General features: G+C 37.7%; 1 protein-coding gene across 1 annotated transcript in view; it reads left to right on the forward strand.

Annotated features, from left to right (window-relative positions):
- Positions 1-24,776, forward strand: part of AFTPH (aftiphilin) — a 42,821-nt gene extending 18,045 nt beyond the window's left edge. The window contains 9 exon segments of the mRNA XM_052699100.1: positions 3,176-3,327; positions 3,847-3,973; positions 4,294-4,350; positions 6,294-6,416; positions 12,891-12,951; positions 14,456-14,486; positions 14,488-14,627; positions 18,452-18,575; positions 23,576-24,776. Coding sequence (XP_052555060.1) covers positions 3,176-3,327; positions 3,847-3,973; positions 4,294-4,350; positions 6,294-6,416; positions 12,891-12,951; positions 14,456-14,486; positions 14,488-14,627; positions 18,452-18,575; positions 23,576-23,720 — 960 coding nt within the window. The 3' untranslated portion in view covers positions 23,721-24,776.
- The last annotated feature ends 1,363 nt before the right edge of the window (positions 24,777-26,139 follow it).

The raw sequence follows: 26,139 nt of genomic DNA on the forward strand, positions 1-26,139 counted from the left end.
GTGCAAGAAAGCTTTTTCTTACAAGACTGTGACTATCTCAGCCTATGGAGAGTGCTCTTTCCCTAGTGAAGAAGGCATATCTGGAGAGTTAGTTGGTGATATGGTGTGTGGGTACTGGAAGTTAGAAGTTTCCTCAAAGTACACTGAATTCTTACAAGATTTTTCTCGCTGAATGTCCTGTTCCTACTGTCCATGACACCAATTACATTTTCTTAGTTTGCTTTACGCAAACAAGAGAATGAGGTTTGTAGAAGAGAAATGTTTAAATTAATTTCAAAATCTTGCCAATGCTGTCTGTAGCTGGGCACTGTCAGCACAGTATCCTCTTAACAATTAAAAGAAAAACTTCCTTGAAGGACACTGCCACTGCTGGAGATACGTGCGTACGTACATCCATCCCTCTGTCTATTTGCACACATAGAAGTAATTATTCTGGTTTGCTATGGAAACAGTTCTTCTTTACTATATATAAGTAAGGGCCAAGTACTTCTGGAGACTTAGAAAAGATGAAGGGAAGGGCAGAGAATGCTATAATTAAACTGCTTGAAGTTTTGGCACAATTTTTGAGCTCAAATTTGAGATTGAGTTCTGAGTTGGCTCATGGAGACTTTCTCTTAGTTCTTTCATTATCTAAGTCTGTTCTTAGTCACTAGTGTGTTCTCAAATGTCTCTCCTTTTCAAGAAACCTGATGCCTTGCTTTTGTCATGATACAGTGCCTTTCTTCTGACTCTTCCCTGTCTCTAGGAATATATGTCTCTGCTGTATTATTAAATGAAAGGAACTTCACCCATTCATGTGCTTTAATAGCAACTGACTCATTGCAGGCAGTTATAAAGAATAACTTAAGGAGAGCGTGCTTTTGTATGCTGAAGCATTGAGATAGAATCCAGAATGATGTTTAGTTATACTAAATTACTGTCTTTGTTTTGATCAATAAATGCAAAACAGTCTAAGGGTATTGTAACAGATAATGTGACTTGCACTGTATGGCCAAAGTGGCTGGGCATTAAGGCATGACTACACTTAAAAGGAACGTGCTACGCCGTGGAATGTGACTCACTACAGTCAGAAAATACCAGTGGGATAATGAAGAGGAGGGGAAAAAAATGAGTCAGGAATGCTGTGTAATTCAGATCATTTGATAATATGTTAATAGTGGCATTTTGGTGTAATGCTTTGCAGATGTCTTATAACTGATCTGCTGGCTGTCTCTGTATGTCAGGCATATGCACATGTATATGATATGAAAACTGATGAGGTGGTAAGCAAGTTAACTGTCCTGCTTTCTGTGGTTAGGAGCTGGATAGTGAGAACAGACTTCTGAGACCTCATCTTACTGCAGCACAAAGAATCACCATGTTCTGATTGTTTAATCTTTGCATCTGTATTGTTTGCTGCTGTATGTGCTCAGTGGTTTGCTGCATTGAGATGAGATGAGGCAAAAAAACAAAAATTCTGATGGGAAATACTGTAGATGCTCACTGTGAAGCTGATGTTCTGTGTGCCTGAACGTGTGTCCCAGCTGTATTGGTTGGTCTAGTCAAAATACGTAATTTCCTCCTGCAGCCTTCTCATCTCTGAACCTTAAAGAAGTTCAGTTGTTAGAGGAAACCTCACTCTGATGTCTGTGTTAGCGAATGTGGCACTACTGCTGGAATATGCTGTGTGTCCACGGGAGGGCTCTGCAGGCACAGCTCTGCTGGCACGTGCTGAAGGATGGATGCCCGTGGGATTGCTGCCTCCTCTGCTCCTGGTCCACATCCCCAGCAGAGCAGCGGGGCGTTGGAGCTGCTGGGTGCTGCCCATTATACAGGGCAGCAGATTATCAGAGTGCCTGTTGAGGAGCTCCAGGTGAGCGTGAACAAGAGAGGGAGATGCCAAGCTTGCATCCTAGCTAGAAGAGCGATTCATGCTATTCTGTTAAAAGTAAGTACGTTAAACAAGAGGCTTAGGGTTCATTTTAGAAGCATAAGTTGCAGTTGGTACTTTTTCTTAAATGATGTCTTAAAGACATTACTGGTTACCTGTTTCTAACTTGTAGAACAGGGCTGAAAAAAACATGTGCTGTTTTAGTGCTCCATCTGCCGTCAGTTCACACAGCTGTAATGAAGTTGAAATTCTGAACTTAAAAAGAAAAGCAGATTACTGTGCTTGCCAAAAAAAGAGGGCTTTTAAAAGTGTTTTTTATTGGGAGATTTTTGTAGTGGTGAGAAGTGCAGGAGAGATGCTTCTTGTACTGAGAACAGTTTCTGTCTTGTATCCTGGAGCTTCCTTTCCCCCAAACAGGCACTGAAATGATGGTGATATCAGGACACAGTTACAACTACTTTTACAAGTACATTGTGCAAACCATGTGCTGCTTTCTAGCTGGTTTCTTACTTGGCTGAAATACAACTAAATGGGCTTTTCTGTTGGGGGTGGTTTGTTTTTTGTTTGTTTAAAGTTATTTGGCTGGGACAGAAACATTCCCAAAGTTGGTTTTTAAGCCCTGCAGGATTGCAGCATTCAGCATCGACTGTCTGAATTGTGAACACGAGGAAAGGGAAACTGCTGGGAGAAAAGTGATTCTACATGCAAGTGATTGATATTAACACATTTTTAGGAAGCATGCAGTCTTTGCATTATCAATGTTCTTGGTCATTATTTTCAAGCTACATTTTGTGAGGCTTTCAACTACATACTTCTTATAACAAGTGAAACTGTCTTCTGAATACCCATTACGTATCAAGTTTGGATGGAAAGGCACCGACTTTAAATGAAATGATCTGTTTTCCAATTTGCATTTCAGGTAACACTGAGTACCAAAAATGTGTTCAATAAAACTCTTAGAGTGCATAGAAATTGAGACTTTCATGTATTTTAAGTAAATATAGCTTAATACTTTTTGCATCTATATCTTTTGCTAACTTATAACAAAGAGTAACTCTAGCAAGATCTGTTCTGAACTCTTCTGTAAGAGCTCATCGTAGAGAGGATAAGACCCTTTCTCAGTAGTTAACAGCTTGTATTTAGTGGTAAGAAAGTCCTGTGGTTCACTGGTGTCTCTATAGCTTGAGGTAAGTGAAGCTTTGCATCAGCTACCAATTGTTTCCTGTTGTAATTTTGTAATTTCAGACTAGCTTTCTTAATAACAGTTAACAGAAGTCCATGTAAATATCTTTCTCTTTGATATAGACAACGTTGTTATGTCGTCTGGAACGAATATTTGAAGTCTGTTTTCCTTCCATGCCTGTTCTTGAAATTGAAAAAGAAATAACTTCCTTGAATCGTTTGCTGGAAGCAGGTGAAAAGCAGACAGCGACTGAGGAGACCTTAGCAAATACTGGGTAAGAAACTGCTAACACAGCTTATTTGAAGTGAATTAGAAATATGTCTTCTGTGGGAGCTCAAAACATGCAGTAGTAATTCAAAACAAGTGGTTTCCATTGATTATTTTGAAAAAGCATTGAGTAAGATTAGCCATCCAGCAGAATGGTTGTTTGCTGTGATTACACTATAGCAGGGTGTTTTACTTAGTCAGCAGCATCTCTTCTAAGTGATGTCTCTGTTAATTAGAAGATATCTTATTAGTTACACTTGCTGTAAAGTGCTGTATTTATTTGTATGATGGTGAAATCTAAGTAGGCCTTGTTCTGCCAGCTGTGGACATCATTTTCCAATTAGAAGTCTGAAATATAATTGTTACAAGAACCCTGTACAGCTCTGGTTCCCCAGAGTGCCGTGCTTGGGTATAAGTTTAATTGGAATGTACATTAAGATGCTTGTATTAAAAATGAGAATCCAAGCTGAAAGCTGGTAAGGTGCTGTTCCTGTTGGTGACGTTTGATTTCTGATGGGTCGTGTAGGGAACTGAGGGATGTGTGGACAGAGCTGCAGGATATCCACGATGCGTATGGACTGCGATACCAGTGGGGCGGCTCCCACAGCAACAAAAAGCTTCTGTGCTCCTTGGGAATCGACACAAGAAATATTGTGAGTCTGTCAATAAGGCTTTTGAAGTAACCGGCCTGCTTGGAAGGCAGTGTTAAATTGAAGTGGTTCTGTATGAATACTTGTTTCTTAATTGGATAGCTGCACTAAGCGTGGCTTTTCATGGCATACTGTCTTACAACTTAAAGTTCTTATGCTTCCTGTTAATATTAAAAGTTTTATTTGTTTTAACCATTGTGTTTAACAATGTCTGTTCTCTTATACTAGTCTCATGTAAGTTTGAAACAACATTGAAACAATATTATGATCACTGAAACAGCATGGCAAAACCTCTTAAGAAAATTTTCTTGTTGTTTTCTCAGCTCTTTACAGGCAACAAGAAACAACCTGTCATAGTACCCATGTATGCAGCAGGACTGGTAAGCTTTCTTGGTGTTATGCTTTTTTTTTTTTATAATTGCCACAGCACTATATAGTCAAATATATTAAATAGCACTAAGCATAAAGTAATTATGGACACTGTCTGTAAGTCCAGTTATGGTTTAGGCATCAGTTGAAATTGTACAAAAGGATCATTAAATGCACAATTTTTGTGATGCATGCAAGCACATATTTTAAATTTTGAAATGAAAAAATATTGATTTATTTCATAAAGCAAACTATCTAACATGGTAGGCTAGCTAGTCTAAGGGTTTTATAAAAAGAAAAATTGCTCAAAGTAGTATACTAATGTGTAAGTGGCAATAAGTTCTTATTTCTTAACTATTGAATACAAAGGGGAAATGTAAAAATGTCAGTTGAAACTTGATGCAGGAAACTAGAGGGTTAAAGAGTAGCTAGAAATAATGAATGAGCATGACAATAAATCAAGATGTCAATTCAGAGCAGCAGTTGTGGGGAGCCCTGGCACTGAGACCAGATGCTTTAAAGAAAGGTTAAGAACGGGTAGGTAGCTACAGTATTCCATTGCTTGTGTAATGGAAGGAAATGTTCTCAACTCTCTGTAGCATTCCTCTTCATGCAGCTGTTTCTCTGTGAGACTGTTTATTAATTACCTGATTGCATCTTAATGCCCCCCGATCAAAAGAGAGGCATGGTAATGCTTTACAGTGTTACTGGCGTATTAATAAAGTCCTACATACATGTTAATAAGGGACCCACATATGGATGTGTATATAAAAAAAATTCTGCAGGGATGGAGTCTGCAGTTCCTAAGAATTCCAGTTCTTCTAAATTATGTTTTTCTTCTGCTTTTCCTACCTTTTCCACTTCTTCCCTTTTCCCTTCCTGCCCCTAAACTCTGCTCCAAGCCAATAGACTGTTTAGGCAGGAAGACATATTATATGGAAAGTGTTGTTGTATTGCCCCTAGTGTTAAATAGCAAGTGTAATTTACATTTGTGTAGACTGAAGGAAAGCCAAGTAACCTGCTGTAGTAGGATCAGCTGTTTGCACTGAAGTTGTTGCTCTGCAGTTCTTGCTTGGCATTTCAGTAACAGCAAAATTATTCAGAAGAGAAGATTTGCATTTTTTGCTTGTTTGTTTAGTACTACTTATATATTTTATATATGTATGTTTGTGTAGCTTTTCAGAAAAAAAGAGTGTGTTCTTTTTAATATGATCTTTCACAAATTGAATATAAAAGGATTAGTTTTCTTTGGCTTAGTATAATTTAATCCATGGGTTAATTTTGTAGAGTGACTTCTGTACTTAATTCCTAGAGCAGTTGTTTTCTGATGTATCAAGGTCACCTCATTCACTTCTTTGGATGTAAGCACGGTATCCTGTTAAACCAGGAGGTAACACATCTCTGAGCAACTGCTGTTCTTTTCATGTAACTGCTTGAATGTGACATGCAATTTTTTTTTGCAATGGATTGTTGTTGCTGTTGAATTATCTCCTTTAAAATATGCTAGTAACAAATGCAGTGGTTTTATTTTCTCATACTTCCTTGTTCAGAGGTGCTTTGCCTATCCTGGGGTGGACCTTTGTCCATCTATAGATCTTCTTTCTTTTTTCAATATAGATCTTCTTTATTCAGGAAGATCAAAGATCAGTTATCATCTGTATAGCTCTTCTTCAGCTTCTGGACAAAAACCTGAAGTTTGAATCACTTAAAGCAAACAAAAGAAGTTGTATTTGTTTATTTTCTTAATGCTTTTTAAGGCATTTTGTCTATGTCAATAATTACAGTTCTTAGGATCATTCTCCAAACTGATAATTTGACTGGTTTCTTCTGAATTACTTAATTGTTGAACCAGAATGAATGCATTCCTTTCCAGTGTCTGCAGTTCCTGGAATCTACATGTGTGTGCGTATTCATGCCTGCAGGCATCTGAGCTTCTATTTTATTTTATTTTTAGGGTATGCTTGAGCCTACCAAGGAACCTTTGAAACCAATATCTGCAGCAGAAAAGATAGCTTCCATAGGACAGACACCTCCTGTATCACCAGAGATGAACACATGTGCATCTGATCAGTTCCAGGTAAAAACCAGAGAGGGAGGGAGAGAGAAAAAGAATGAATGAGGGGAATAATGGAATGCTTTGCCTCTTCCTTCATGTTTTAATAAAGTTTTCTAAGGCACCTGTATCAAAGGCAGGTGTTCCTTGCATCAGATTGAAGACATACTGTTGGATCTGCTCCTCATGTGTGACTGGAAGGGAGTCCCCATGATAAGACTACAGCATTTGGTGGCCAAAATTTAAGAGTCCTGATGATATCTACTGTTATATAGCAAGTTAGTTTAAAAGTCTTTCCTCAGGCTGATGTTCTGTCTTTCCTTTATCTTAAGCTTATCATAGTTTGGCAGTATTTGCAGGTACACTGTTTACGTGTTTCTTTTTCTGTTCGCTTTCAGAGAGACATAAAAAGCCCAGTTGCCTGGAAAAGGGATTCTGGGTACAATCATTACAAGCACCTTGATTGTACCTTGAGTACCTGATTATATATATATTTCTCATTCTCTGAGTTCTGTGTCAGATTTTTGTGAACAATTATCCGTTGAACAGCTCAAAGTACTTCTCTTGTTTCTGTTGTCTGAACCTGATACAGAATGAGTTCAGGGAAGCTTAGGAGTAAGTTTTGAATCCTCTGAATTCAAAATTTTGTGGCTATTTTTTTCGTTGTTGTTGTTTTTCTGGTATTCTAATATTAGAAGACCTTTTCTGTGGGGTGTTGTAGTGTGCCTGGTTGGCAGCGAGCTAGCAAGATGCACAGAGACATTTGACTTTTTTTTTTCCATGTTGCTACAGTCATGCTTGGCATATATTCAGAGAAAGTCAGCTGTGTCTGTCCTTAGCACAGGTTTTGTTTAATCTGCCCACCATTTGGTTACTTGCTGTGCTTGTGACTTCTGATTGAGGGCATTCTAGAACGAGTTATCTACCTAACCTTAATTCTGGGTAGAGTGATTTCCTTGCACTTGCTGCTTTGCTGGAGTGCCGAGCTCTAACTTAGATGCTTGTAACGGTGGAGAAATCTTTCGTTGTGGAATAGCAGTGTGTCTGTGGGCTCAGTACTGAGGTTGTTTATAATCAAGTGCATGTTTGGTGACGCTTCCTATATCTATTGACCCACATGAATTCTGTAATTGAACTGAGCAGCTGAAGTATATATTTAAAAAAGATAAGATTATTGCAACCACTCTGAGCTGAAGGGATCGCGTCTAGCTTCTATATTGGAATGGATTTAGAAAATTTCACTGGCTCTTTACAAAGTTCAAGTTTTTACTGGGAAAAGCATAGATTAAACCCTATAACGCTGAGAGCTGCAAGAGCCTGGGAGATAGCAGTATCTCTGAGTATCCCATCTTCTTCATTGCCTGGCAGTCCTTGTGCTGAGTGCTGAAAATGTGAACCTCTGCTTATCAAAGTCCATATTTTCCTTAGTCGTGAGTGTTTTGTACTTTTGGATACTTCTGTAGCAGATTATCCAGATACTTGTCAAGGCTGCTTGATTTTCTTGTCCCTTAGCTTACTGTTCTGACAAGTGCATTTCAGTTCAATAGTTGTGACCCACCAATACATATAAAAAGCTTTCATGGCATCTGTCTGCATTGCTGGCCTTAAATTATTTTCCTTCATCAGAGACAAATACTAAAAAAGAGCTTCTGGAAAAGAGAAGATTTAAAGCTCTAACCTTTAAGAACACCAAGAGGCTGCAGTTAAGTGGCATTAAGCTTCTTGCTGTGGACAGTCAGCAGTGATCTCAGACATTGTGATTCTGTCTTGGCATTATATTCTCTTAATTCCTGGTGGTTTTAGCTTGCTTTTGGAAAACTAAGTTTGCTTCACATCATACAGGCTGCTTTTTAGGAATATTCTGCATTTTAATGATATTGAGAAAACGTACCCAAACTTTCCTAAACATTTCATTGTGAACTGTGCTATAAATATTAATTAATATGCAATGGAAATATAATAGGTGATTTTAATGGACCCCAAAATTACTTATTCTTAACAGTGGTAATTTAGGTACAATTGTATGCATATTTAAGCTCAACTGATAAATTGATAAAATAAATCTAAATTGTTCCATTCTCAAATGAAGGTGATGGGTCACACTTGTATGCAGAATCTTCAAAATATTGGCTTCTCATTTGAAAGAGATCTTAGTTAATAGATTGTGTTTTGCTTCACAAAGTAGAAAAGGTCTGTTGTTGGCAGCCTAACATTTATGAGGCTTGCATATAGATCCAGTATCTGCATGAGTGTATGATACTGGTGAAATAAGATTTTGGATAAAAATAGTGTTGATGAGTAAGTGGAGGTGGGAGGAGCATTTGTAGAAGCATAGGGATACCTCCTTAGTTTTTTAGGTAATGGATGAATGGAAGAAAGCAAACCAAAATTAAAATAGCATTTGAAATCAAGTGACTGAGGAGAAACGAAGCAGATTCAGCTGCAATAATTTTTCCTTGTTATTATATAAATTCTGTATATTCTGGCCTCATTCCCTACATCAGATCTCATTTGGGTTGTTTAGGCTGTGGAAATACAGTGAGCAAATCATCATCTGGGCAATTCAAGCTGCAGTGACAAGGCTTTGACCTGTCAAATGAATATCTGAGGGAAGTTAAGGTACTGATTGAGATATCACATTATTTTATTTAATAAAGATAATATGTAAACTTGTTCTGTTCTGTATTTGAAGGTAATGTCTAGACGTGTTTTTATCTGTTGTTTCTCAAGACTTTGGGGATTTTATTTCTCTGTTCGTCTGTTCTGTAAGGTGATGAACAGAATGTGAAATAAGTCCAACTGCTTTTACCTGTGTTTAAGAGCACAGTATCCTGCAGACTTTGCTGGTCTGAAATACAAGGCCCCAGTAATGCACAAGTGTAAGAAAGAAAGACTGCTCAAATAGGCCAACATTGATTGTGAAAGCCTACAGACAGGTGCCCTTCTCTTCTGTTTCACAGCATCTGCTGAAGTGGCCTTCTAGTCCATAACTGTCTTCAGTCAGTGCAACTAAATTATACTCCAGTGCTCATCAAAGAAGTTATTATCTGGGCTTAATGTTCTCTGATTTCTCTTGATTCAATCTTGTTCCCTAGTCAGTGTAATTGAAAATTTTATTTACCACCTTCTCTTGGTTTTCTTGCAAAAAGATGTATAAATATTTTTGCTCTTTTGCTATTGTTTCGAAGCATCCTCTTTTCTGTTTGGAAATACTTATCTTTGGTAGAGCTGAGTGGTAACTTTGTCCCAGCATACAGGATAATTGTGGTTTATTACCTGCTTAGTTTTGCTTATTAAGCTGAATGTTGGAATAGAAATCTACGGTGACTCAGTCTTTTCTAGAAGAAAATTGCCAGTAATTCTTTTCTGTAGGTGCCTATTACAGCACATCTGCCTGCATGTAACATGATCTCTAATTCAGAAGCTTATAACAGAATATGTGTCTTACACTTGCTGGGTATTAGGGATTGAAACTTAATTAAACCTCATGGGGTGATGGTCTTTAAAAACACTCTTAATTACATAAGGGACCATCAGGACTTCTAATAATGACAGATGCAAACTACCATATAATTGGCCAGCAGCCAAAGACTCCATCATGGAGCTGCTCTCCAGTTACACATGTGAGAAAGATCCAAGAATATATGTAGCTCTGACTGAGTAAGAGAGAAAAAGTCTGCAGGTAAGAGATAATACAGGACATAAATATTCTATTAGAGGCAACTAAGTTGCTTAAAGGTGATGTTTGAGGAAAGATACATTTCAGAGCTCTTGTAACTGTGCCAATGGCTATGTACAGCAGAATGTATGAATTATGTCTGTGTAAATCTTATTCTGAAAGCCATGTTTATGGTACTCATCTATTTAGAGATTGGTCATACACCTGTGTTACAAGTCTTCCTTCAGCTTTACGACAGCAAAGTACTTCCCTTTAGACGGGGGGAAGGGGCAAGGGAGGAGTTTTCTTGGCTAATCATTGACATGGAAACAAACACATTTTAGATTTTTGAATGTTGAAAAAAATCTTACTTAATGCTATTTTAAAATGACTGTGTGAAAACATCTCTTCCTTTTATCCAAATGAAATACGATGCAGTAAAATGAAAACTAAAATACCTGCTCCTTACTTTATCTGCCAGAGCAGTATTTGGAATGTTGAGTGTACTTCTTCTGTACTATGTCCTGTAATCTAAAAAGGAGGGAGGAGTGAGAGCAGTTTTCTTTGAATCTCAATATTCTTCTAGGTTGGGTGCTTTTCTTGAAAGTGTTATTAAAATAGTAGCTGTGAGTACAGTAGTCTAGCAACCTTGAAGACTCTGAAAGACAGAACATTTATATTCCTGTTTGCAGGGCATGTTTCCCTTATCTGAGTTTAGGTGCCTCAGAGTAGTTAATTTTATTAGGGCCAAGGACATTAGAAGCAGAAAACTTCCTGGTTTATGGGCTTTTGTTTCTGTCCTCTACTTCTGTTGGTTTGCTGATGTGTGGACCAGGGCCTGCCAATATCCTATATAGATGAGGTCTGATTTACTTGTCACTTTCTTTTTAGCAAGCAATTGAAATCAGTGTAATGGCTTCATCCCACAGAACAGGAGGGTTAATATATGCAGTACACTTACTGATTTGGAGTCAGATAAATTTCTTATCCATTTTAGGAAGAATTCATCATATCCTTTGCCCTCTCCTTAGCAAGTCTGACAAACATGTAATCATAAAAATGAAAAGCTGAGCCAGCCATTGGTATCACCTTTTCCATGCAGTGCTGCTGTGGGCTCATCAGGACTCATCACTCCTGACTCATTCTTTTGACAGGAAATGTAGTGGGTGTTCCTCAGTAACTGAGAATTGGTAGGAAGCTACTTTGTTTCACTTGGAGTTTCTTCTGTTCACTCCAGAAGACTGCTAAATTATATTGGCATCCATTTCTTTCTTAATTTGATTTAAAAAAAAAAAAAAGCAGCCTCTTTTTAGTGGCAATATATTATAGTGCAACAAACTTTATACAAGCTGCTGATCATAGAGATTGTAACTTAATCTCAGGTATAGCTTCTACAATGGTAAAATGATTTTTCCATCCCAATCATTTCAGTGCCAGTAATTTCATTATCAGAACAAAGTTTTTTTTTTTTAAATAATAATAATAAAAAATAATTTTAAAAAATTGGTATCAGCTCCTTAGGCTCCTTGGAGTGAATGTTGTTTTAGTTGTGTTCCACAGTATTGGAAATAATTCCAAGTAATTAAGTAGGAAAGGTTTTTCTAGGCAAGATTTTACTCCAAGTAAATGCAGAAGTCTTCAGTTCCCTTCTCTTCCTGTAATCACCTATCTCCTAGCAAAAACTTTTATAATTGGCTTAATTGTACAAAGTTAGCTCAGGTTGCTGCAGTCTTGATTCTTGAATCTGAATATTATTTCAAAATTGAGTAATGTTAAGTTTTGAAAAGAAAATAATTCAAATTTCTACAAAAGCAAACAGGAGGCACATATGTGTTCACAGGCAACTAGTGATGCATTCACAGGAATGTTGTGGAGAACTTCAATTGCTTTTCTTCCACAAAGTGTTATTTTTGTGTTTGTTGTATCAAACTTGTGAAGTTGAATTCAGTGGGGAGAGAATGGAAATGAAATGCACAAAGAGGTGCATTAAAAGGAAGATCTACTTTTTGAGGAATTTCTGATACTATCCTATTGGTCTGTGTTCTGAGAATGCAGGAGGACAGCACTTGCAAGTTGCAAAATCCCTTACAATCCCTTGTAAAATATGATCCCTGCTGCTTGTTTAATTGCATATGCAAAAAGACTGAACAAGAGGAAATGGAAAGGCAAGGATAGACTCACAGAGGAGTCAGATTCCATGTTCCTCTTGTTCATCTTACCGCTGGTTTGTTTAAATATTGAAATGGTTTTATCACAAAAGGGTAATAAATCACAAGGTGGTGTGTTTTTTTTCTTGTGAGGGTTTTCTTGGGTAGTTTTTCCTTCATATGTAAGGTTTCTGTCCATTAAAACTCCAAAAAAAGCCAAAACAAAACACCAAAAACAATCATGCTGTTCTATAGCAAATAACTGGGTTTGTCTATAATTGGGTCAAAGCATGGATATAGACAGCTTTCACTAATAATCCTTTCCTAAAATTGTCCTCTAAATTGCATATACACCATTCTACGCACAGTGCTTTGTCTCTTGTGAAAGTAATATTAATTTAATGTTCAACTATGCCTTACTGGTTATCTAATTCATATGCTTTAGTTAATTTGAGAATCCTGTTTGAGTGACCTAATCTGTACTGTTGAGAGCTTACTGAGACTTGCTATAGAAGAATAAATCTTTGGATCTCTAGCATGTGTAATGAAAATTCACCCCTTGCAAAAGCTGGGGCTTCCTCATACAGTTGTCTCTTTAGTATTTAGATGCCAAAGAATCTGTTGTTTGAACTGCTTTGCATTGTTATAACATGAACTGACTATAAAATCTGATTTCTGACTTTTCAACTCTAGGAATCTCTACCACCTGTCCAGTTTGACTGGAGTAGCAGTGGCCTTACTAACCCTTTAGATGGTACGTCTCTCCGTAGAGCCTCTAGCGCCAGAGCTAGAGATAAGAAAACTGCAAAGTTCAGACAAACATCTATCTGCTGATTATTTTTTTAAATATATACACACACATATACATATATAAATATATATTATTTATTTCTTACTCTTAACTTTGGAAATTCAGGCTTTCTTTCTGATTAACTGTGCTGCTATGTGAAAAATTACGTAGTCTGAAAAATACCGGGTGAAGTATTTTAGATTTGTGCCATATGCCTACGACACAGTGGCAATATTAACATTTCATTATAAATAACTGCTGATTATAACGAAACCCTGAATAAATGAACACTTTGGAGTGACGAGTTTTCCTTTGTAAAAGTATTTTTCACCAATGAACTCTCCTTAGACATCCTTGTGGATGTCTAAGACGAACTTGTGGATAGTGGCTACTTCAAAGCACAATATTTTAGCTGCAAACTATTTGCGAAAGATGCACTTCTTGACCTGAAAGTTTTCAGATTTACAGATAATTTTTTATATTTCAAAAATGTGACATCATCTGTTTTGCTTGAACTCAGTAGTTAATTAGAGCTAATATATTGAATAGGTAGCTACAAAGTTATTTCTATCTGTAAATGTATATAATTATCACTTAGAACCCTTCACCTATCTCTGTTTTAATAGCAAAAAGGGTTGTGCTGCCACCTCCAGTCTTAGAAATGTCAGTTTATGCAAATTTTGGAAACTTATTTGAATGATAGACTAAAGATCTTGAAAGAAAACAATACCTATCAGAGGAACCTGCTAACAACGGTTAATTTACAGTGTGTAAGTTGTTCAAAAGCAGGCTGAAAGAAATTGCATCTCTTGCTGCTTTGGTGATGCCTCAAGTTTCAGAACATGCAGGTTGAACCAGTTTGGATAGCAATATCATGGTGCTGAAGGAAAGCCTGGATGGACCCTCTTGCTGTTGTCTAGTGTCTTACTACTTCAGTCAAATCATCATGCTTTCTTTTTAACAAGCAACTTCTTTAAAATGTATCTTGGCTTAATTTCTGTTTCAGTACTAAAGGGGAACAGTATAATTCACCAGTGAGGAATTGGGTGTGAGAGTGGCATTAATTAAGATGTGTTCGCATTGTTTTAAGATAATCATAATCAATTGCTTGGTTCTTTGCTGTCTGGGGACCTGCTAAGTCTCCTTGATGAAAGAATGGCTATCAATGTCATTGAAGGGAGGAGAAGCTCAGTATTTCCTAGCTATCAATTGATGCATATATTGTTTCCCTTTAATTGATCACATCTTTCTCTCTGGGTCTTGCTGGTTTTCTTCCATTTCTAGATTGAAATAAATGTTTCTATTTTAAAGTTACTAGTGTTGATTTCCTTGCTGCATTGTACATGAGGAAATGTGCACTGAATTAAGTTGTTAACGTTTTAAAGGTACAAACTAATACTGTAAGCATTGTTTTCATGTCAATTTTTAAATTATGTACTGAGTACTAATTATAACTTGCATGTTCAAGTGTGTGTCTTACCCCTTTTTACACATAAACCCCTCCCTTGGCTTACCTTCTATATGGCTGCCTACCAACACGGTCACTGAATTTCAAGCTAGTGGAGGTTCCACTCTTCTGAACCTTGATTTCTTTGGGCCCGTGGATGACAGTAGCTCTAACAGCACCACCACAATCCCAGGTCAGCAGAGTGTTAAAACCACAACTGTAGTGTAACAGCTTACTAAAAGCATGAGCACATCACTTGACTTTCCTATAAACAAGGAGAAATCTCACTTTCTGTTCCTCTGAAATGTCTCTCTACTGCATTTTTCCTTTAATCTGTGTTCTATTTTCTGATGTTTGATATCAAGTCGAAGTATTTTAAAGGTACTGTCAGCTCTGCATTGTCACACTGGAGGAATGAATGGCTCTTTTGCTTTTGCAATTAAGATGTTAAAACACTTGTTTCAAATAAGAAATTTTGAAAGTTAAATTTTCCAAGTACTTAAGAGTAACTGAAAAATGGATGTGGATGTGACTATTAAAAAAAATAAAAATAAAATTAGGCTTGTTTCCTCTTCTAAGTGAATGTCTCCAAATTACAGAATTGTAGTGTCAATTGGAAGTCACTGAGTACAAAGGTATAGGGCTTAACAAATCACAACCTATATGGTATTGTCTTCTACCTGGAGACTAAATTTTGTCGTGTCTGAAGTACTAGTGTTAATGATAGGAGGAGAAAAAAGTGTTTTAACAGCATTCATAATAGAAAAATAAGGATAGCTGCATGTTCGTGGGGTGTTAGAAGTTCATAAATGCTGTTTATAAAACTAAAGCTCTTCATCTGCAATTTAAGGAGATGAAAATATCACTTTATCACTTTTGAATAAAATGTGAAAGTAATTGAATTTGTTTTTCGTATGGTTTTGACATGCTTTCAGTATTTTATATGAGCTTGTGAAAACCTACAGTTGGAATAAATTCCTTCAGGAATTTAAGGGAACCCTCTGGAGATTTCTCTGGGTGCATAGTCCAAGCAGTTAAGGCAAATACTCTTTTCAGTCCAGTGCCTGTCAGAATTGGGAAGCCATAATAATCAAATTTCTTACAGGAATGGATTGTTAGTTAGTATTTCATTTTTCAGGGTTTTGGTGTTTTTCTGTCTCGGTGGTTTTAATTTTAAGAAACTAATTTTTCAAACCAATTTTGAGGCTGTCCAGTATTTTTTAGAAGTACTTTGATTATATTTGTATTTTCTGTTTTTAAAGAACTGCCTTCCCACTTTTGCCATTTGATCATGGAAGGCAGTTTTATGGTACCCCACCCCAAATGTGGTCTTGTTCCACATGAGAAATGTCCTTGTCAGGTGAAAGAGAGCAGCAGGTCTGTCGTGAAGGTGACAGGTAGCAGATTGGAGATTCTAGAGTTTGAAAGGTTCTGTCACAAGTGTGTGCAAGTCTATTGATGTGTAATTCATCAGTACCTGGCACACGTGCTGCTTGTGCAGTCACATACGTCCCACTATCCTGCTGCTGCTGTGCACACATGAAGTCATTGCTGGAGGACTACCATATCAGCCTTTTATTTCTTTAGTCTGTTGTTTCATCAGTTGCAGGTATTATCACCTTCCCTGGTATGCCCTATAGTGCCTGTTTTTAGTTTTTCCTTTTCTTTCCTCCTGACTTGTTTCTGGGAAAGTCATTTGTTTCTTGGCTTGCAGCTCATGTGTTTGTGTGTGTGTTTAGGAGCTTTGTGTGGGGTTTGGTTGGCTAACTTTCCTTCAATATCTCATTAAGGTTTCGCAGTGCTCTCCTTAGCTATTCTCTGATTGCTTGAATAAAATGGAGAATATGCAACTCTTATTTAAAACAAAATAAATTAAGAAGCTATATAAAAATCAAAAGACAAATTGTTATGGTCTTTTAGCTTGAAAGTTTTTTATCAGATGTAGAAGTTTGTTACATCTCTGAAGATCTTAGTTTTACTTATACTAGAACTATACTGTATTCTTTTCAGTCTGATCTAACCAGTAGCCAAAATAACACTTCATAAAAATTTGCATTCTGTGTCATGATCTAGAAGTTACTCATTTCTCATGTGTTCCCACAGATTTACTGTGTTGTTTTATTTTTCACGTTGAAAGTTTAACATAAACGTGGCAGAGTAAAAGGTGTGTAACGGAATAGTAAATTGAGCAGAGGCATCACATTGCAGTGAGGGTGAATTCAGGACCGTAAATGTCTGAATGATGTAATTTATAAGGTTGCATTTAATGCCTGTTTCAGAGTTGCATGTCAAAGAACTCCTCATTTCATTTGGTTTTACAATTTGTACCTTAATGGGATTTCGCAGGCTTCTGCAAGTCAAGTGTATATCTTCAAGTCTTCCTCTCCCTGTCTGAAAGTGGATATTTTATGCAACTGTTGGGCTTGTTCCTTTTTCCATGTTCTGTAAACATCTGACAGTACTTAAAGTCATGGTATTCTGGTCTCAGTACAGCACAAACTTTAGTGTTTCACATGAAGCTGGTTGAAATTCATTTTTGCAAATCCAGACTGAAACATGTGGGTCGAAGGGAGAGCTGATTATTTTCTCATAAACTCATATTAAATTGACCAAATCCTTCCCCCTGCCTCCACCTTCTCAGCTTAACCAGATTATTTTCTTAATTTTCTTTTTTGATTGGCTTGGTTTTCTCACAATTAAGTATTACCACATGTATAGAAATAAGGAATGCTCCAAACACTGCTTGTGAAGCATTCATGTAAAGCAGGCATGAGGGTTATTATCCTCATGGTGCTGTATTTACTGGGTGGAAAAGGAAGGGCAGCAGGCACAGTACTTTTTTTGTTATTCAGTCAGCTTTTGATATTTCAGGAATACTTCTAAATATGTCTTAATCTGAGCAAGCAGACTGAGAAAATCACCACCGTACCAAGTTTTATGTTAGATATCTACCTGTGACTGTCATATCCAAGGGTTTGCAACATTTATTCTGCAGCACTATAAAATGCTTCTGTATTGTCCAAACCAACTGATACCAACATTATACTCTTTTAGAATGCAGGTGTCTGCAAAATGAGATGTTTCTGTCCAAATTTGACACTGTTTTTAAAGTTATTTGTAGTTGAGGATGATGCATACGTGCACTTCATTTAAGACCAGAAAGCACAAAATAGCTGCAAATGGAACTAGAGCAATACCAACAAATTTAAATGCTCCTGAGCACCAAGATGTGGTACAGTGGTCTTGAAATATTTTAGTAATTTCAATTGTTCACATCTGGTGACTTTAATAATACAGTTTTTAATTGAAATGAATGTGCAACGTACATAAAGTCAAAATGTGGCATCTGATCTGAGACAGCTGAAACTAGAAAATCCAGGCTGAAGTATCTGGATACATGATGCTTTATAAATGAAAGATGAAAAGGGAGCACAGGCAAACAGTTTTGGTAGCTGTATAAATATGGTTGTGTACCTTTTTTTAAACGCCATTCCACTTGCATGCATCATAAAAGCTGTTTTTCCTCACTTAAAAATAAAATAGATTTATCACATCCTCCTGTAAAAAAGCAATACATTGAACCCGCTGTAACATGTGCCAGTGTTGTGTAATCTGTCACTAAACAGCTGGTCACTGTTAACCATCAGCATTCTTTTAATAGCAGCAGTTGAGCTGAAGTAATTGAAATAATCCCTTTTAACGCAGCTGGCATTTTACAGGTATTTCTCTATAAAAGGTAAATTAAATCAGTTTGTTTACTCTTAGACTGAGACTTTGTATGCCAGACTTGATCCAAGGTGTGTGTACTTCGTAATACAGCTTTGAAAGCTACTGAAAAGGGTGGGGAGAAAAGATGCTGTTTTAGAAACAGACATGTTCTGTCAAGTTCTTTTCATGTATCTTGAAATTTTAAACGATTCAGATGTTTACAGAAAATAGTCTCTAGCAAGCTGGTCTGTGGCTAGTTATGGCTATCCTTGTCTCCAACCATCACTGATTATCATTTTATACTATAAGGTGTGGATCCTGAGTTGTATGAATTGACAACGTCAAAACTGGAAACTTCCAATGCAAGCAGCAGAGTGACAGATGCATTTGCAAGACTCATGTCCACAGTAGAGAAAGCAAGCACGTCTACAAGGTAAATACCATGGGTCATGCTTTTTCTTTTTTCTTTTCTTTTTGTCCCTGAGCAGTGAACGTGTGTGCTGTTTGTGAAGGAAGAAAATGTTGAAAATGTAAGCCAAGGTTGCATGTTACAAACATTACATCTGTACTACTGTACTTTGAATTTTGTTTTATCACAAGACTCTAAAATAAGATGGGAAACAGCTTGTGAGCTGGCAGAAGTCACCACAATTAACTTCAAAAGGTAGAACCAAAGACTTAATTGGAGGATAAGACTTTCTGAATAACAGAACTGATTCCTAAGAGTGGAAGAGTAAACTGAAGCTTCCAGTTTGGGCTGCTAGGACTTTGATGGTCTCCTACATAGTTGCTAGATACAGATATGGTTCCAGCACCTGTAAAAATTTTGATGACCAACCATCAGATTTGTTGCTGTTGCAAGCTACTTTTTAGGAGCTAACATAGTGCTCATGTGGCTGGTTCATTATATCCTTTCTGCTTCATGGAGCTCATGCAAAATTCTTCTGTACTTAGCTCTGTATGTAGAGTACAAAAAGGCTTTATATGTCAAATGTCTTCCTTGACATCTGGCCTGGTGAATAGGTAGTCTTCCACTTCTTAAGCCTGAATACTTTGGTTTATGTTTTTAAAATACATCTTAACAGTAGAATTGTGAACGCTATTAATATATAGTCAGCAATCATGCCCATTAGAGAGACACTGATTCTTAGCAGTGAAATGCTTTTATTGTTGAGGAGGTACATGTCTATTTTATAGATGTATATTTTATAGTTGCTTTGCAACTAATAGCAAGATGTCTTCTCTCCGAGCTTCAGCTCTCTAAAACTAAACAAACAAGCTTCTATGCAGCATAGCACTTAAGGCACACGGGTGTAGTTGAATAGAACTGCAGCGTACGTAAGGAATTCTAATGGTTGGATACAGCAGCCTTGTGTAAAATAAGTAACACTGAAATTTTCACAGCTCTTTTAGAACATATTCTTTCACTGGGGAAAGTCTTGATAGTTTTCCTGCAGTGAAAACGTTTGAAGTGAATGCTGAATAAAAGACCAACACACTGAAATTTCAAGAGAGAACCAGTAGAGGGAACTCCATACCTCAGTGCTGATTTTTCCTCCACTTTTGGATTGCCTGTTTCTACCTACGGAGGGCATATGCTTCTTGTGAAGATAAGGTAGTGGGAAAGTCTGACTTTAACTAATTAGCAAATGTAGAAATAGTTAGTTGGAAGTATTTTTGTAGTATATTCAAAAGTCTAACTTAAAAGTAACCACAAATCTGCAGCAGGATACACACACTCCGAATACTGATATCTATTCTCTTTATCTCCATTCTTAGATTTGTCTGCTTGCTTGGCAGACTTTTAAGATACGTCTGCTTTGTATTTACAAATGAGCAGCACAGTCTGCTTTGCTCAGGAATGCTGACCTTCATTTTTCTATGTTATTTTCTTTGGGAGTGAGTTTTTTGTTTGTTTGTAAATGCTTTCACAGAACACTTGAAACTTTCAGTTGCTCTGTTGAAGCTCGATGATTAGATATCAGAGCTCTTAGTTCTGGAGATCACTGCTTGGTAACGGGAAAAGGTTCTAGACTGGTGCTATTGAAATACAGCTGGCTGTAGGGAAAGTTGGAGGCCTCAAATGTGCCAGTTATGTTCAGATACATGCAGATGAGCTGCTTTAAAGCAGCTGTTTTCAGTGATAAACACGATTTGTGTGTTTCTGTCAGCTCTGAATCTTAGATTTTTTTTCATATGCTCTGAAAAAAGAAAAGGTATCTTGAAAAACTAAAACCTTCAGAGAGATAAGGTCTTATCTCAGCAGTATGCTAGATATGTTGCAGTGTGTTTGCTTTGTCCAGTGGAATTGCTTTTCTTTTGAATATTTTATTCATAATGAACCTATAGCTCTGGTAGCTGGGCAAGGGCGGCTCAACAAAGATGGCCCACATGCACTAAAATGCAAACAAACTTCGCCATTCCTGGTGAATCAGGGGAAGATGTGGCCTGTGACACAGCACTGCTGTGATGGTGATTTCACTCGCTCTGAGACTACCCCATATTTATCTGTAAATTGTCTGAATTCAGGATCTTTGAGGTTAAAATTTGGAGGGAGGTACCAGTTCAGCTATAGGAAGCCACCTTTCTTTGAAACAGCTCCATCTTTTGCTTGTGAAATGATCGCCTGAAGTTGGAAAATCAGTTTCTCAAAAGGAAAGAGTTGGGAGAAGAGGGGGAACATTGCAGCTTGAGTATGACACCTTGAAGGCAGCAGTAAGTTTTGAATGCCATCACTACGGGGCAGCATTCCACTGAGACTGCGGCCTTGCCCAATCAAAAGTTTACCTGCTGGCTTCTGGAAGGAAGAATGAGCCCTGATGCCATTCCAAGAAATAGCTGAAACCCTCATTTAGACTGGAGATACTCCATGTGGGTAGTGTTGGATGTAGCAGGCTAACTCTTAATTAGAGAGCGATTTTTAAAGTCTCTAATTGGCTCATTGTTGCTATCAGAGCCTGGCCTTTTTGGTGACATCCTTCAAACCTTTTGCAAATGCGAGTGATCACTGAAATCCTGAAAGACTGAATGTTGCACAAAGGGGTTAGAATGTAAACTGGAACAGTTGGCTGTCAGTGACACATCAGCAAAGCATTACACGTTTCTTGCAGAACCTTCTTCCAGCAACTTTTGTGCCTGTCAGTCTGGCTGATTTCTTGCAGCTTGGTCTTAATGTGCCATTAAAAAAAGAAAAAAAAAAAAACCAAAAAAACAAACAAAAAAACTTCATGCCAACAGGTAGAAGAACAGGTATAATTGCTTGGGGCAAGGTATTCCCTCAGATCCCTGTCTTGGGAAGAAATGTAACCTGATGTTAGAGAAGAGGTGGAGAGGGCAAAGTGTTTTCTTAAAGGTAGTTTTAAAGTGTTGATGATGTTAATGTAAAACTAGACTGCAGTGATGATGGTGCTTTAACTCTCTATAAACTTAGATAATGAGTAATTGTTTAGGGTTGCCCTGTGATATTTGCTACCGAAGGTGTTGACGAGTCTGTTAGCCAGAAAGGCTAATTGCAGTGCCCAGTCTCTTCTGGAGGAGCCAACACCAAATCAAACGCAGCACTGCCTCCAAGACCCAGCAGTGCAATTTCTTCGCATGACACAGTTGTGCAGAGGAGGAAGAGGCATATAAATAGCAAGGAGTGTGTGAGCTCCATCTTGGTGCCTGATTACAATTGCAGGAACTCCTTTTAATGCAGATCTCTGAGTCAGCCCTCTTCCTTTGGCTTCCTCTGTCAAATGCTCCTTTGTTAGCTGTAAGTCCTTGATCACCAGGAGTTTGTACCTTTAAGAGGCTTGTGGTAAGTGATTACTAATAGTGGCACCAGATACTGATAACACAGTGGTGGGTGACAAACACATTTCAGCAGCTCAGAGATAGTCCTTAGAGTGTGTGCAGTACTGACAGTGAAGCTGTTAGAGAAGGCTGCACATATTGGCTCTCTGCTTCTTCCATCAGTAAATCCAGCACACAGCTTTGTTTATCCTCCAGAATTTGGTAATCTGCCTAGTCAGTGGCTCATGAAATTCCACTGCAGCAGAGAAAAGAAAATATTGCTATTCTAGCAAAGAAAAGTCAGATTTAGTATCTATAATGCCTCATCTTGAGATCTTTCATCAAGTAGAGATTTCAAGTAGCAAACAAAACTGATAGCTCTGTGTCAACACAATGATCAGTGATGTCAGGGATGAGTTTAACTCCAGTTTTTTCTCTTGTTCCTTTAGCCAAGAAATTCTGAGACTGCTGCTGAAGGAAACACGTAGCTTCTTGCTTTCTCCTGATCTCTAATCATCTTAGGGAACCATCCTGATGGGTGCTGACAAAAAAAGATGCATGACTATATGTTGCTTTCTGATTGGAGAAGTGATTTCCCTCTCACAGACACAGCTGAAAGTTTGTAGCATTGGAAAAGATATGAAAAGGAAATTTCTGAAATGCTCTATGGAAAGGCAGTTTGTTTCTAGCCTTTTGTCTCAGCTTTTCACTGTGTGGCAAAGGAGCTTCTTCAGTAAGGATTTCTAATGTCACTGTAGGGTATAGCTAGTGCCTTTCTTGGGATTATTTGTTTTTTTAGTGATGGCCAGGGTTCTTCATGATAAAGCACTACATATGGCCCTGTGGGCATTGGATGGGATCTTCTCTGACTGTTTGAACCATTTTACTTAAGAAGTACGAGTTCCTTGTGAAGAACAGTGAGAACCAAACCGTGGGTTTCAGATTCTTCATTCATTTGTGCTCAGTAATTCTGGTGAATAATGCAAAAGGCAAAGTAAATACCAGCAGTTCCCCCAGCTGCTGTGTGCATCCTGATGGCTACGCATGCCGCTGCACTTCAAAGCAAGTTAGCTGCAAGTTGTGAGCTACCTTCTGCTGATGGTTGAGACCCTGGTGAGGGGGGAGGAAAGGGCTTGTGGATCACACTGTAGAGAAGTATGGTATATAATCAGAGTGTAGTTGTGTTGGAAACACATCTGAAGTACACTTCTATTACTTTTTATTTTTAAAGCAGTATGCCTGGAACTTCTTAATGAACTTTCTAGAGTTTTCCATTTGATACTGAAAGATTGTGCTGAACTTAGGCAGTTTAAAGCTTAGGTTCCTTTTGTCTTAGCTCTAGAATATGAGCATGGCAGTTTGTTCAAACGAATAGTCCCAAAATGGCACACTGGAACTTGCCTCCCCCCGGATAAATTAGCATCTGAATAGGAAATAATTTCTCCTTATTGCAACAGTATTCAGGAACGTTTTGCTGACTTCCCATTGAATGTTCTGTTGGTAGGCAGGTATGTATTATAACATTAGCCTGGCTTCAAATAGCTTGCAGAAGTGCCTGTCTGTGGGAGACAAGCTGACAGAGCATTGCTTCTATCGGCGATTCTTTCAGTGATCTGTCGGATTGCAGATTAATGCACTTTTTTCTTTTCTTCTCAACAGGAAGCCTAAAAAGGAAGAACATCTTAGTGAAGAGGCTGCCAAGGTGATTTCTAGCCTTCCTGACTTAACTTTCATGCATGCCAAGGTGTTGATGTTCCCAGCCACATTAACACCTTCAACAAGCTGCCAAGAAAAGGTAGACTAAAGTGATGTGAATTGGACGTTTTCTATTGATTTTTTTTCTTCCCTCTATGGGTCATGAAAAGCAATCTTGCTTTAATTAAAACAACAACAACAAAAAAAATCAAGTTCAGATGATTTGTTGGTAAGCAGCACTAGAAAGGTATACATAGTTATGTATATTTATTTACATACTGAAGTCCTAAATTTATATTAGAGAAAAATGTAAATAATTGGGGGTAAATCTTTTTGAAGATCTATTCTTTTTGTTGTGCTGGGGTGTATACATTTATGTCTTTGTGAAATACACTGGTGGTGTCCTTCTTACAAAACTTCAAAAAGTTTAAAATATATATCCTAGAAACACATAATGAAAAAACTTCAATCTTCACAATGCGTGAAGTCCCCTTTAAAAGTTTTCAGGTTGCATTGAGTGTCTTTTTTCTTTCCTGCATACATTAAAATACTTTTTGATGGGCAAACAGAAGGTTACATTGAGGGGTTTCAGTTGTTTTTTGAAACTTGATCTTTTCTCTTCTGTTTTAACAAGCTTAGGATGTGTTCTTCCTTTTCTTCTCCCCCTTTCCCTCCCTGGTTGATTGGTTGGCTGGTAATTTTTGTTCTTAAACTTGAGTGGTATGGTTCTGTCACTATGTAGCCTTTTGAAAGGTATGCTGTCAGTAACTTTTCGTTCCAGTTACGGATCCTTGTCTAAACACTTGATTTTGGGGTCATTAGGAGGTTGTCTGCTTTTAATCAGTTTGATTTGGAAAAGAAGGACCAAAACTATATGAATGTCTTACAATGAAATTTATCTGTTAAAAATTCTTATGTTTTGTTGTACCACTATTTCTGTTTGATTTTGCACAGTGTAAAATGACATAATCATAGATTGCTATGGTTTTAGGCTGTATATACAGTAAAAACTATGGGTTGTAAATGTTTGGGGAAATTCCTATGGAAAAAAGAGAGCTATGTAGAAGAACCTCTAAAAAGGTCAATGTGCATGCCCAAGGTCTTTTGAGATTTAAGTGTGTAAATTTCCTTTTAGCTTACACAAAATAAAATAATTTAAAAGATATATATGTATATAGCCTGTTTTCTTTTTATCCAGAATATGTACATTATTCCTGATGCTAAAATTGATGTGCTCCATTAACAGCAGAACCTTTTAATTTTCGTTGCACAGTCCCACAACACACATTTATCAGGGTCATGCAGAAGGAGAAGCAGACTTCTCTTCAGCTGTCCTCTCTTTGAGTATGTAATGCTGTAGTCTTTTATTCCTGCCTCTGACTTAGAGGGTGCTGTGGCTTAAGACATGTTGGTATTTGAGATTAAAGACTTTCAGAGTAACAGGCAGTGCTGAACTGCAAGAAACACAAATGCAGGTGATGTGGGAAGGGACGCCTGGTTTTGCCTATTTCCTAGATAGAATTAAAATGTAACTGTAGCTTTCACCTAAGTTTCCTAATGTGTTAACTTGCACTGTAGCTCTTTCAGCAAGTCCTGTTCAGAGGACATCATGAACTATTCAGAACGGAGTCTGCAGGTAAGGCCTGCTCTGGGTGCAGATTTCTTTGATGGGGCTTTGTGTGGGCAGGGAGGCTGTGCATCTAACCTTTTCCATGCACACAGCTCTTTAAGTGCTAGTCACCAGCACTTCATCAGCTGACAACTAGTTCTGAGAAACCTCCAATGCATTTTTTTTTCTTACCTCTTCTTTGAATTCTTCATCCTCTGACGGCGCTTGGATCAGAAAAGGTAAAGTTGGAGTTTGATGTTACAGGCTGATGAGCTGAAATGTTGTCCTCACAGACTTTTCTCTTGTAGGAGCCCTCTTGAAAGATTAGTACTGGATGGAGTTCTACTTTCGTGAGCACAGGAGTTCCAGTGAGTGGTGGCTGCTCAGAATTGAAGAGCAGTTTATATAGTTGTGATAAAGTTAATTTGTAAAGGCGAAACCGACTCTTGCCTCCAGTCAGCGATGCAATGTCCAGTGCTATAGTAAAAAAGAACAAAATAAAACAAAAAACCACACATACAACCAGCACTCTTTTGTAGTTGGAAAGATTTATGCAACAGCCAGCTGCTTTACTGTATACATCCAAAAAGCTTGCATTTGCTTTAGCAAATTTTCATTGCAGCGCTCACTTCATGCCTGTTTCACCACAAAATTTGCTTTGCTGTTCTCACAGGTTTAGCATAGTATTCTTTAACGCCTGCTTATTTTATTGTTCATTTCTGTTTGGCTGCTGTAGGTTAAAAACAACCCCTTTGTTCTTGTAACTGTAGCGGGTCCCTTGGAGCTGGAGCAGTGGTATAGCTGCAGCAGAGAGCTATAGCTATTGTTCCAAGGAGAATATGTTTAGGAGCTGACTCATGATCCTTGTCTGGCAGCGAATGGACTGAAGTATTAAGGAGAGGTGGGGGTGGAAGTGCCA

This window comes from Tympanuchus pallidicinctus, unplaced genomic scaffold (genome assembly GCF_026119805.1).
Source record: "Tympanuchus pallidicinctus isolate F22 unplaced genomic scaffold, pur_lepc_1.0 scaffold1, whole genome shotgun sequence".
Taxonomy (NCBI): domain Eukaryota; kingdom Metazoa; phylum Chordata; class Aves; order Galliformes; family Phasianidae; genus Tympanuchus; species Tympanuchus pallidicinctus.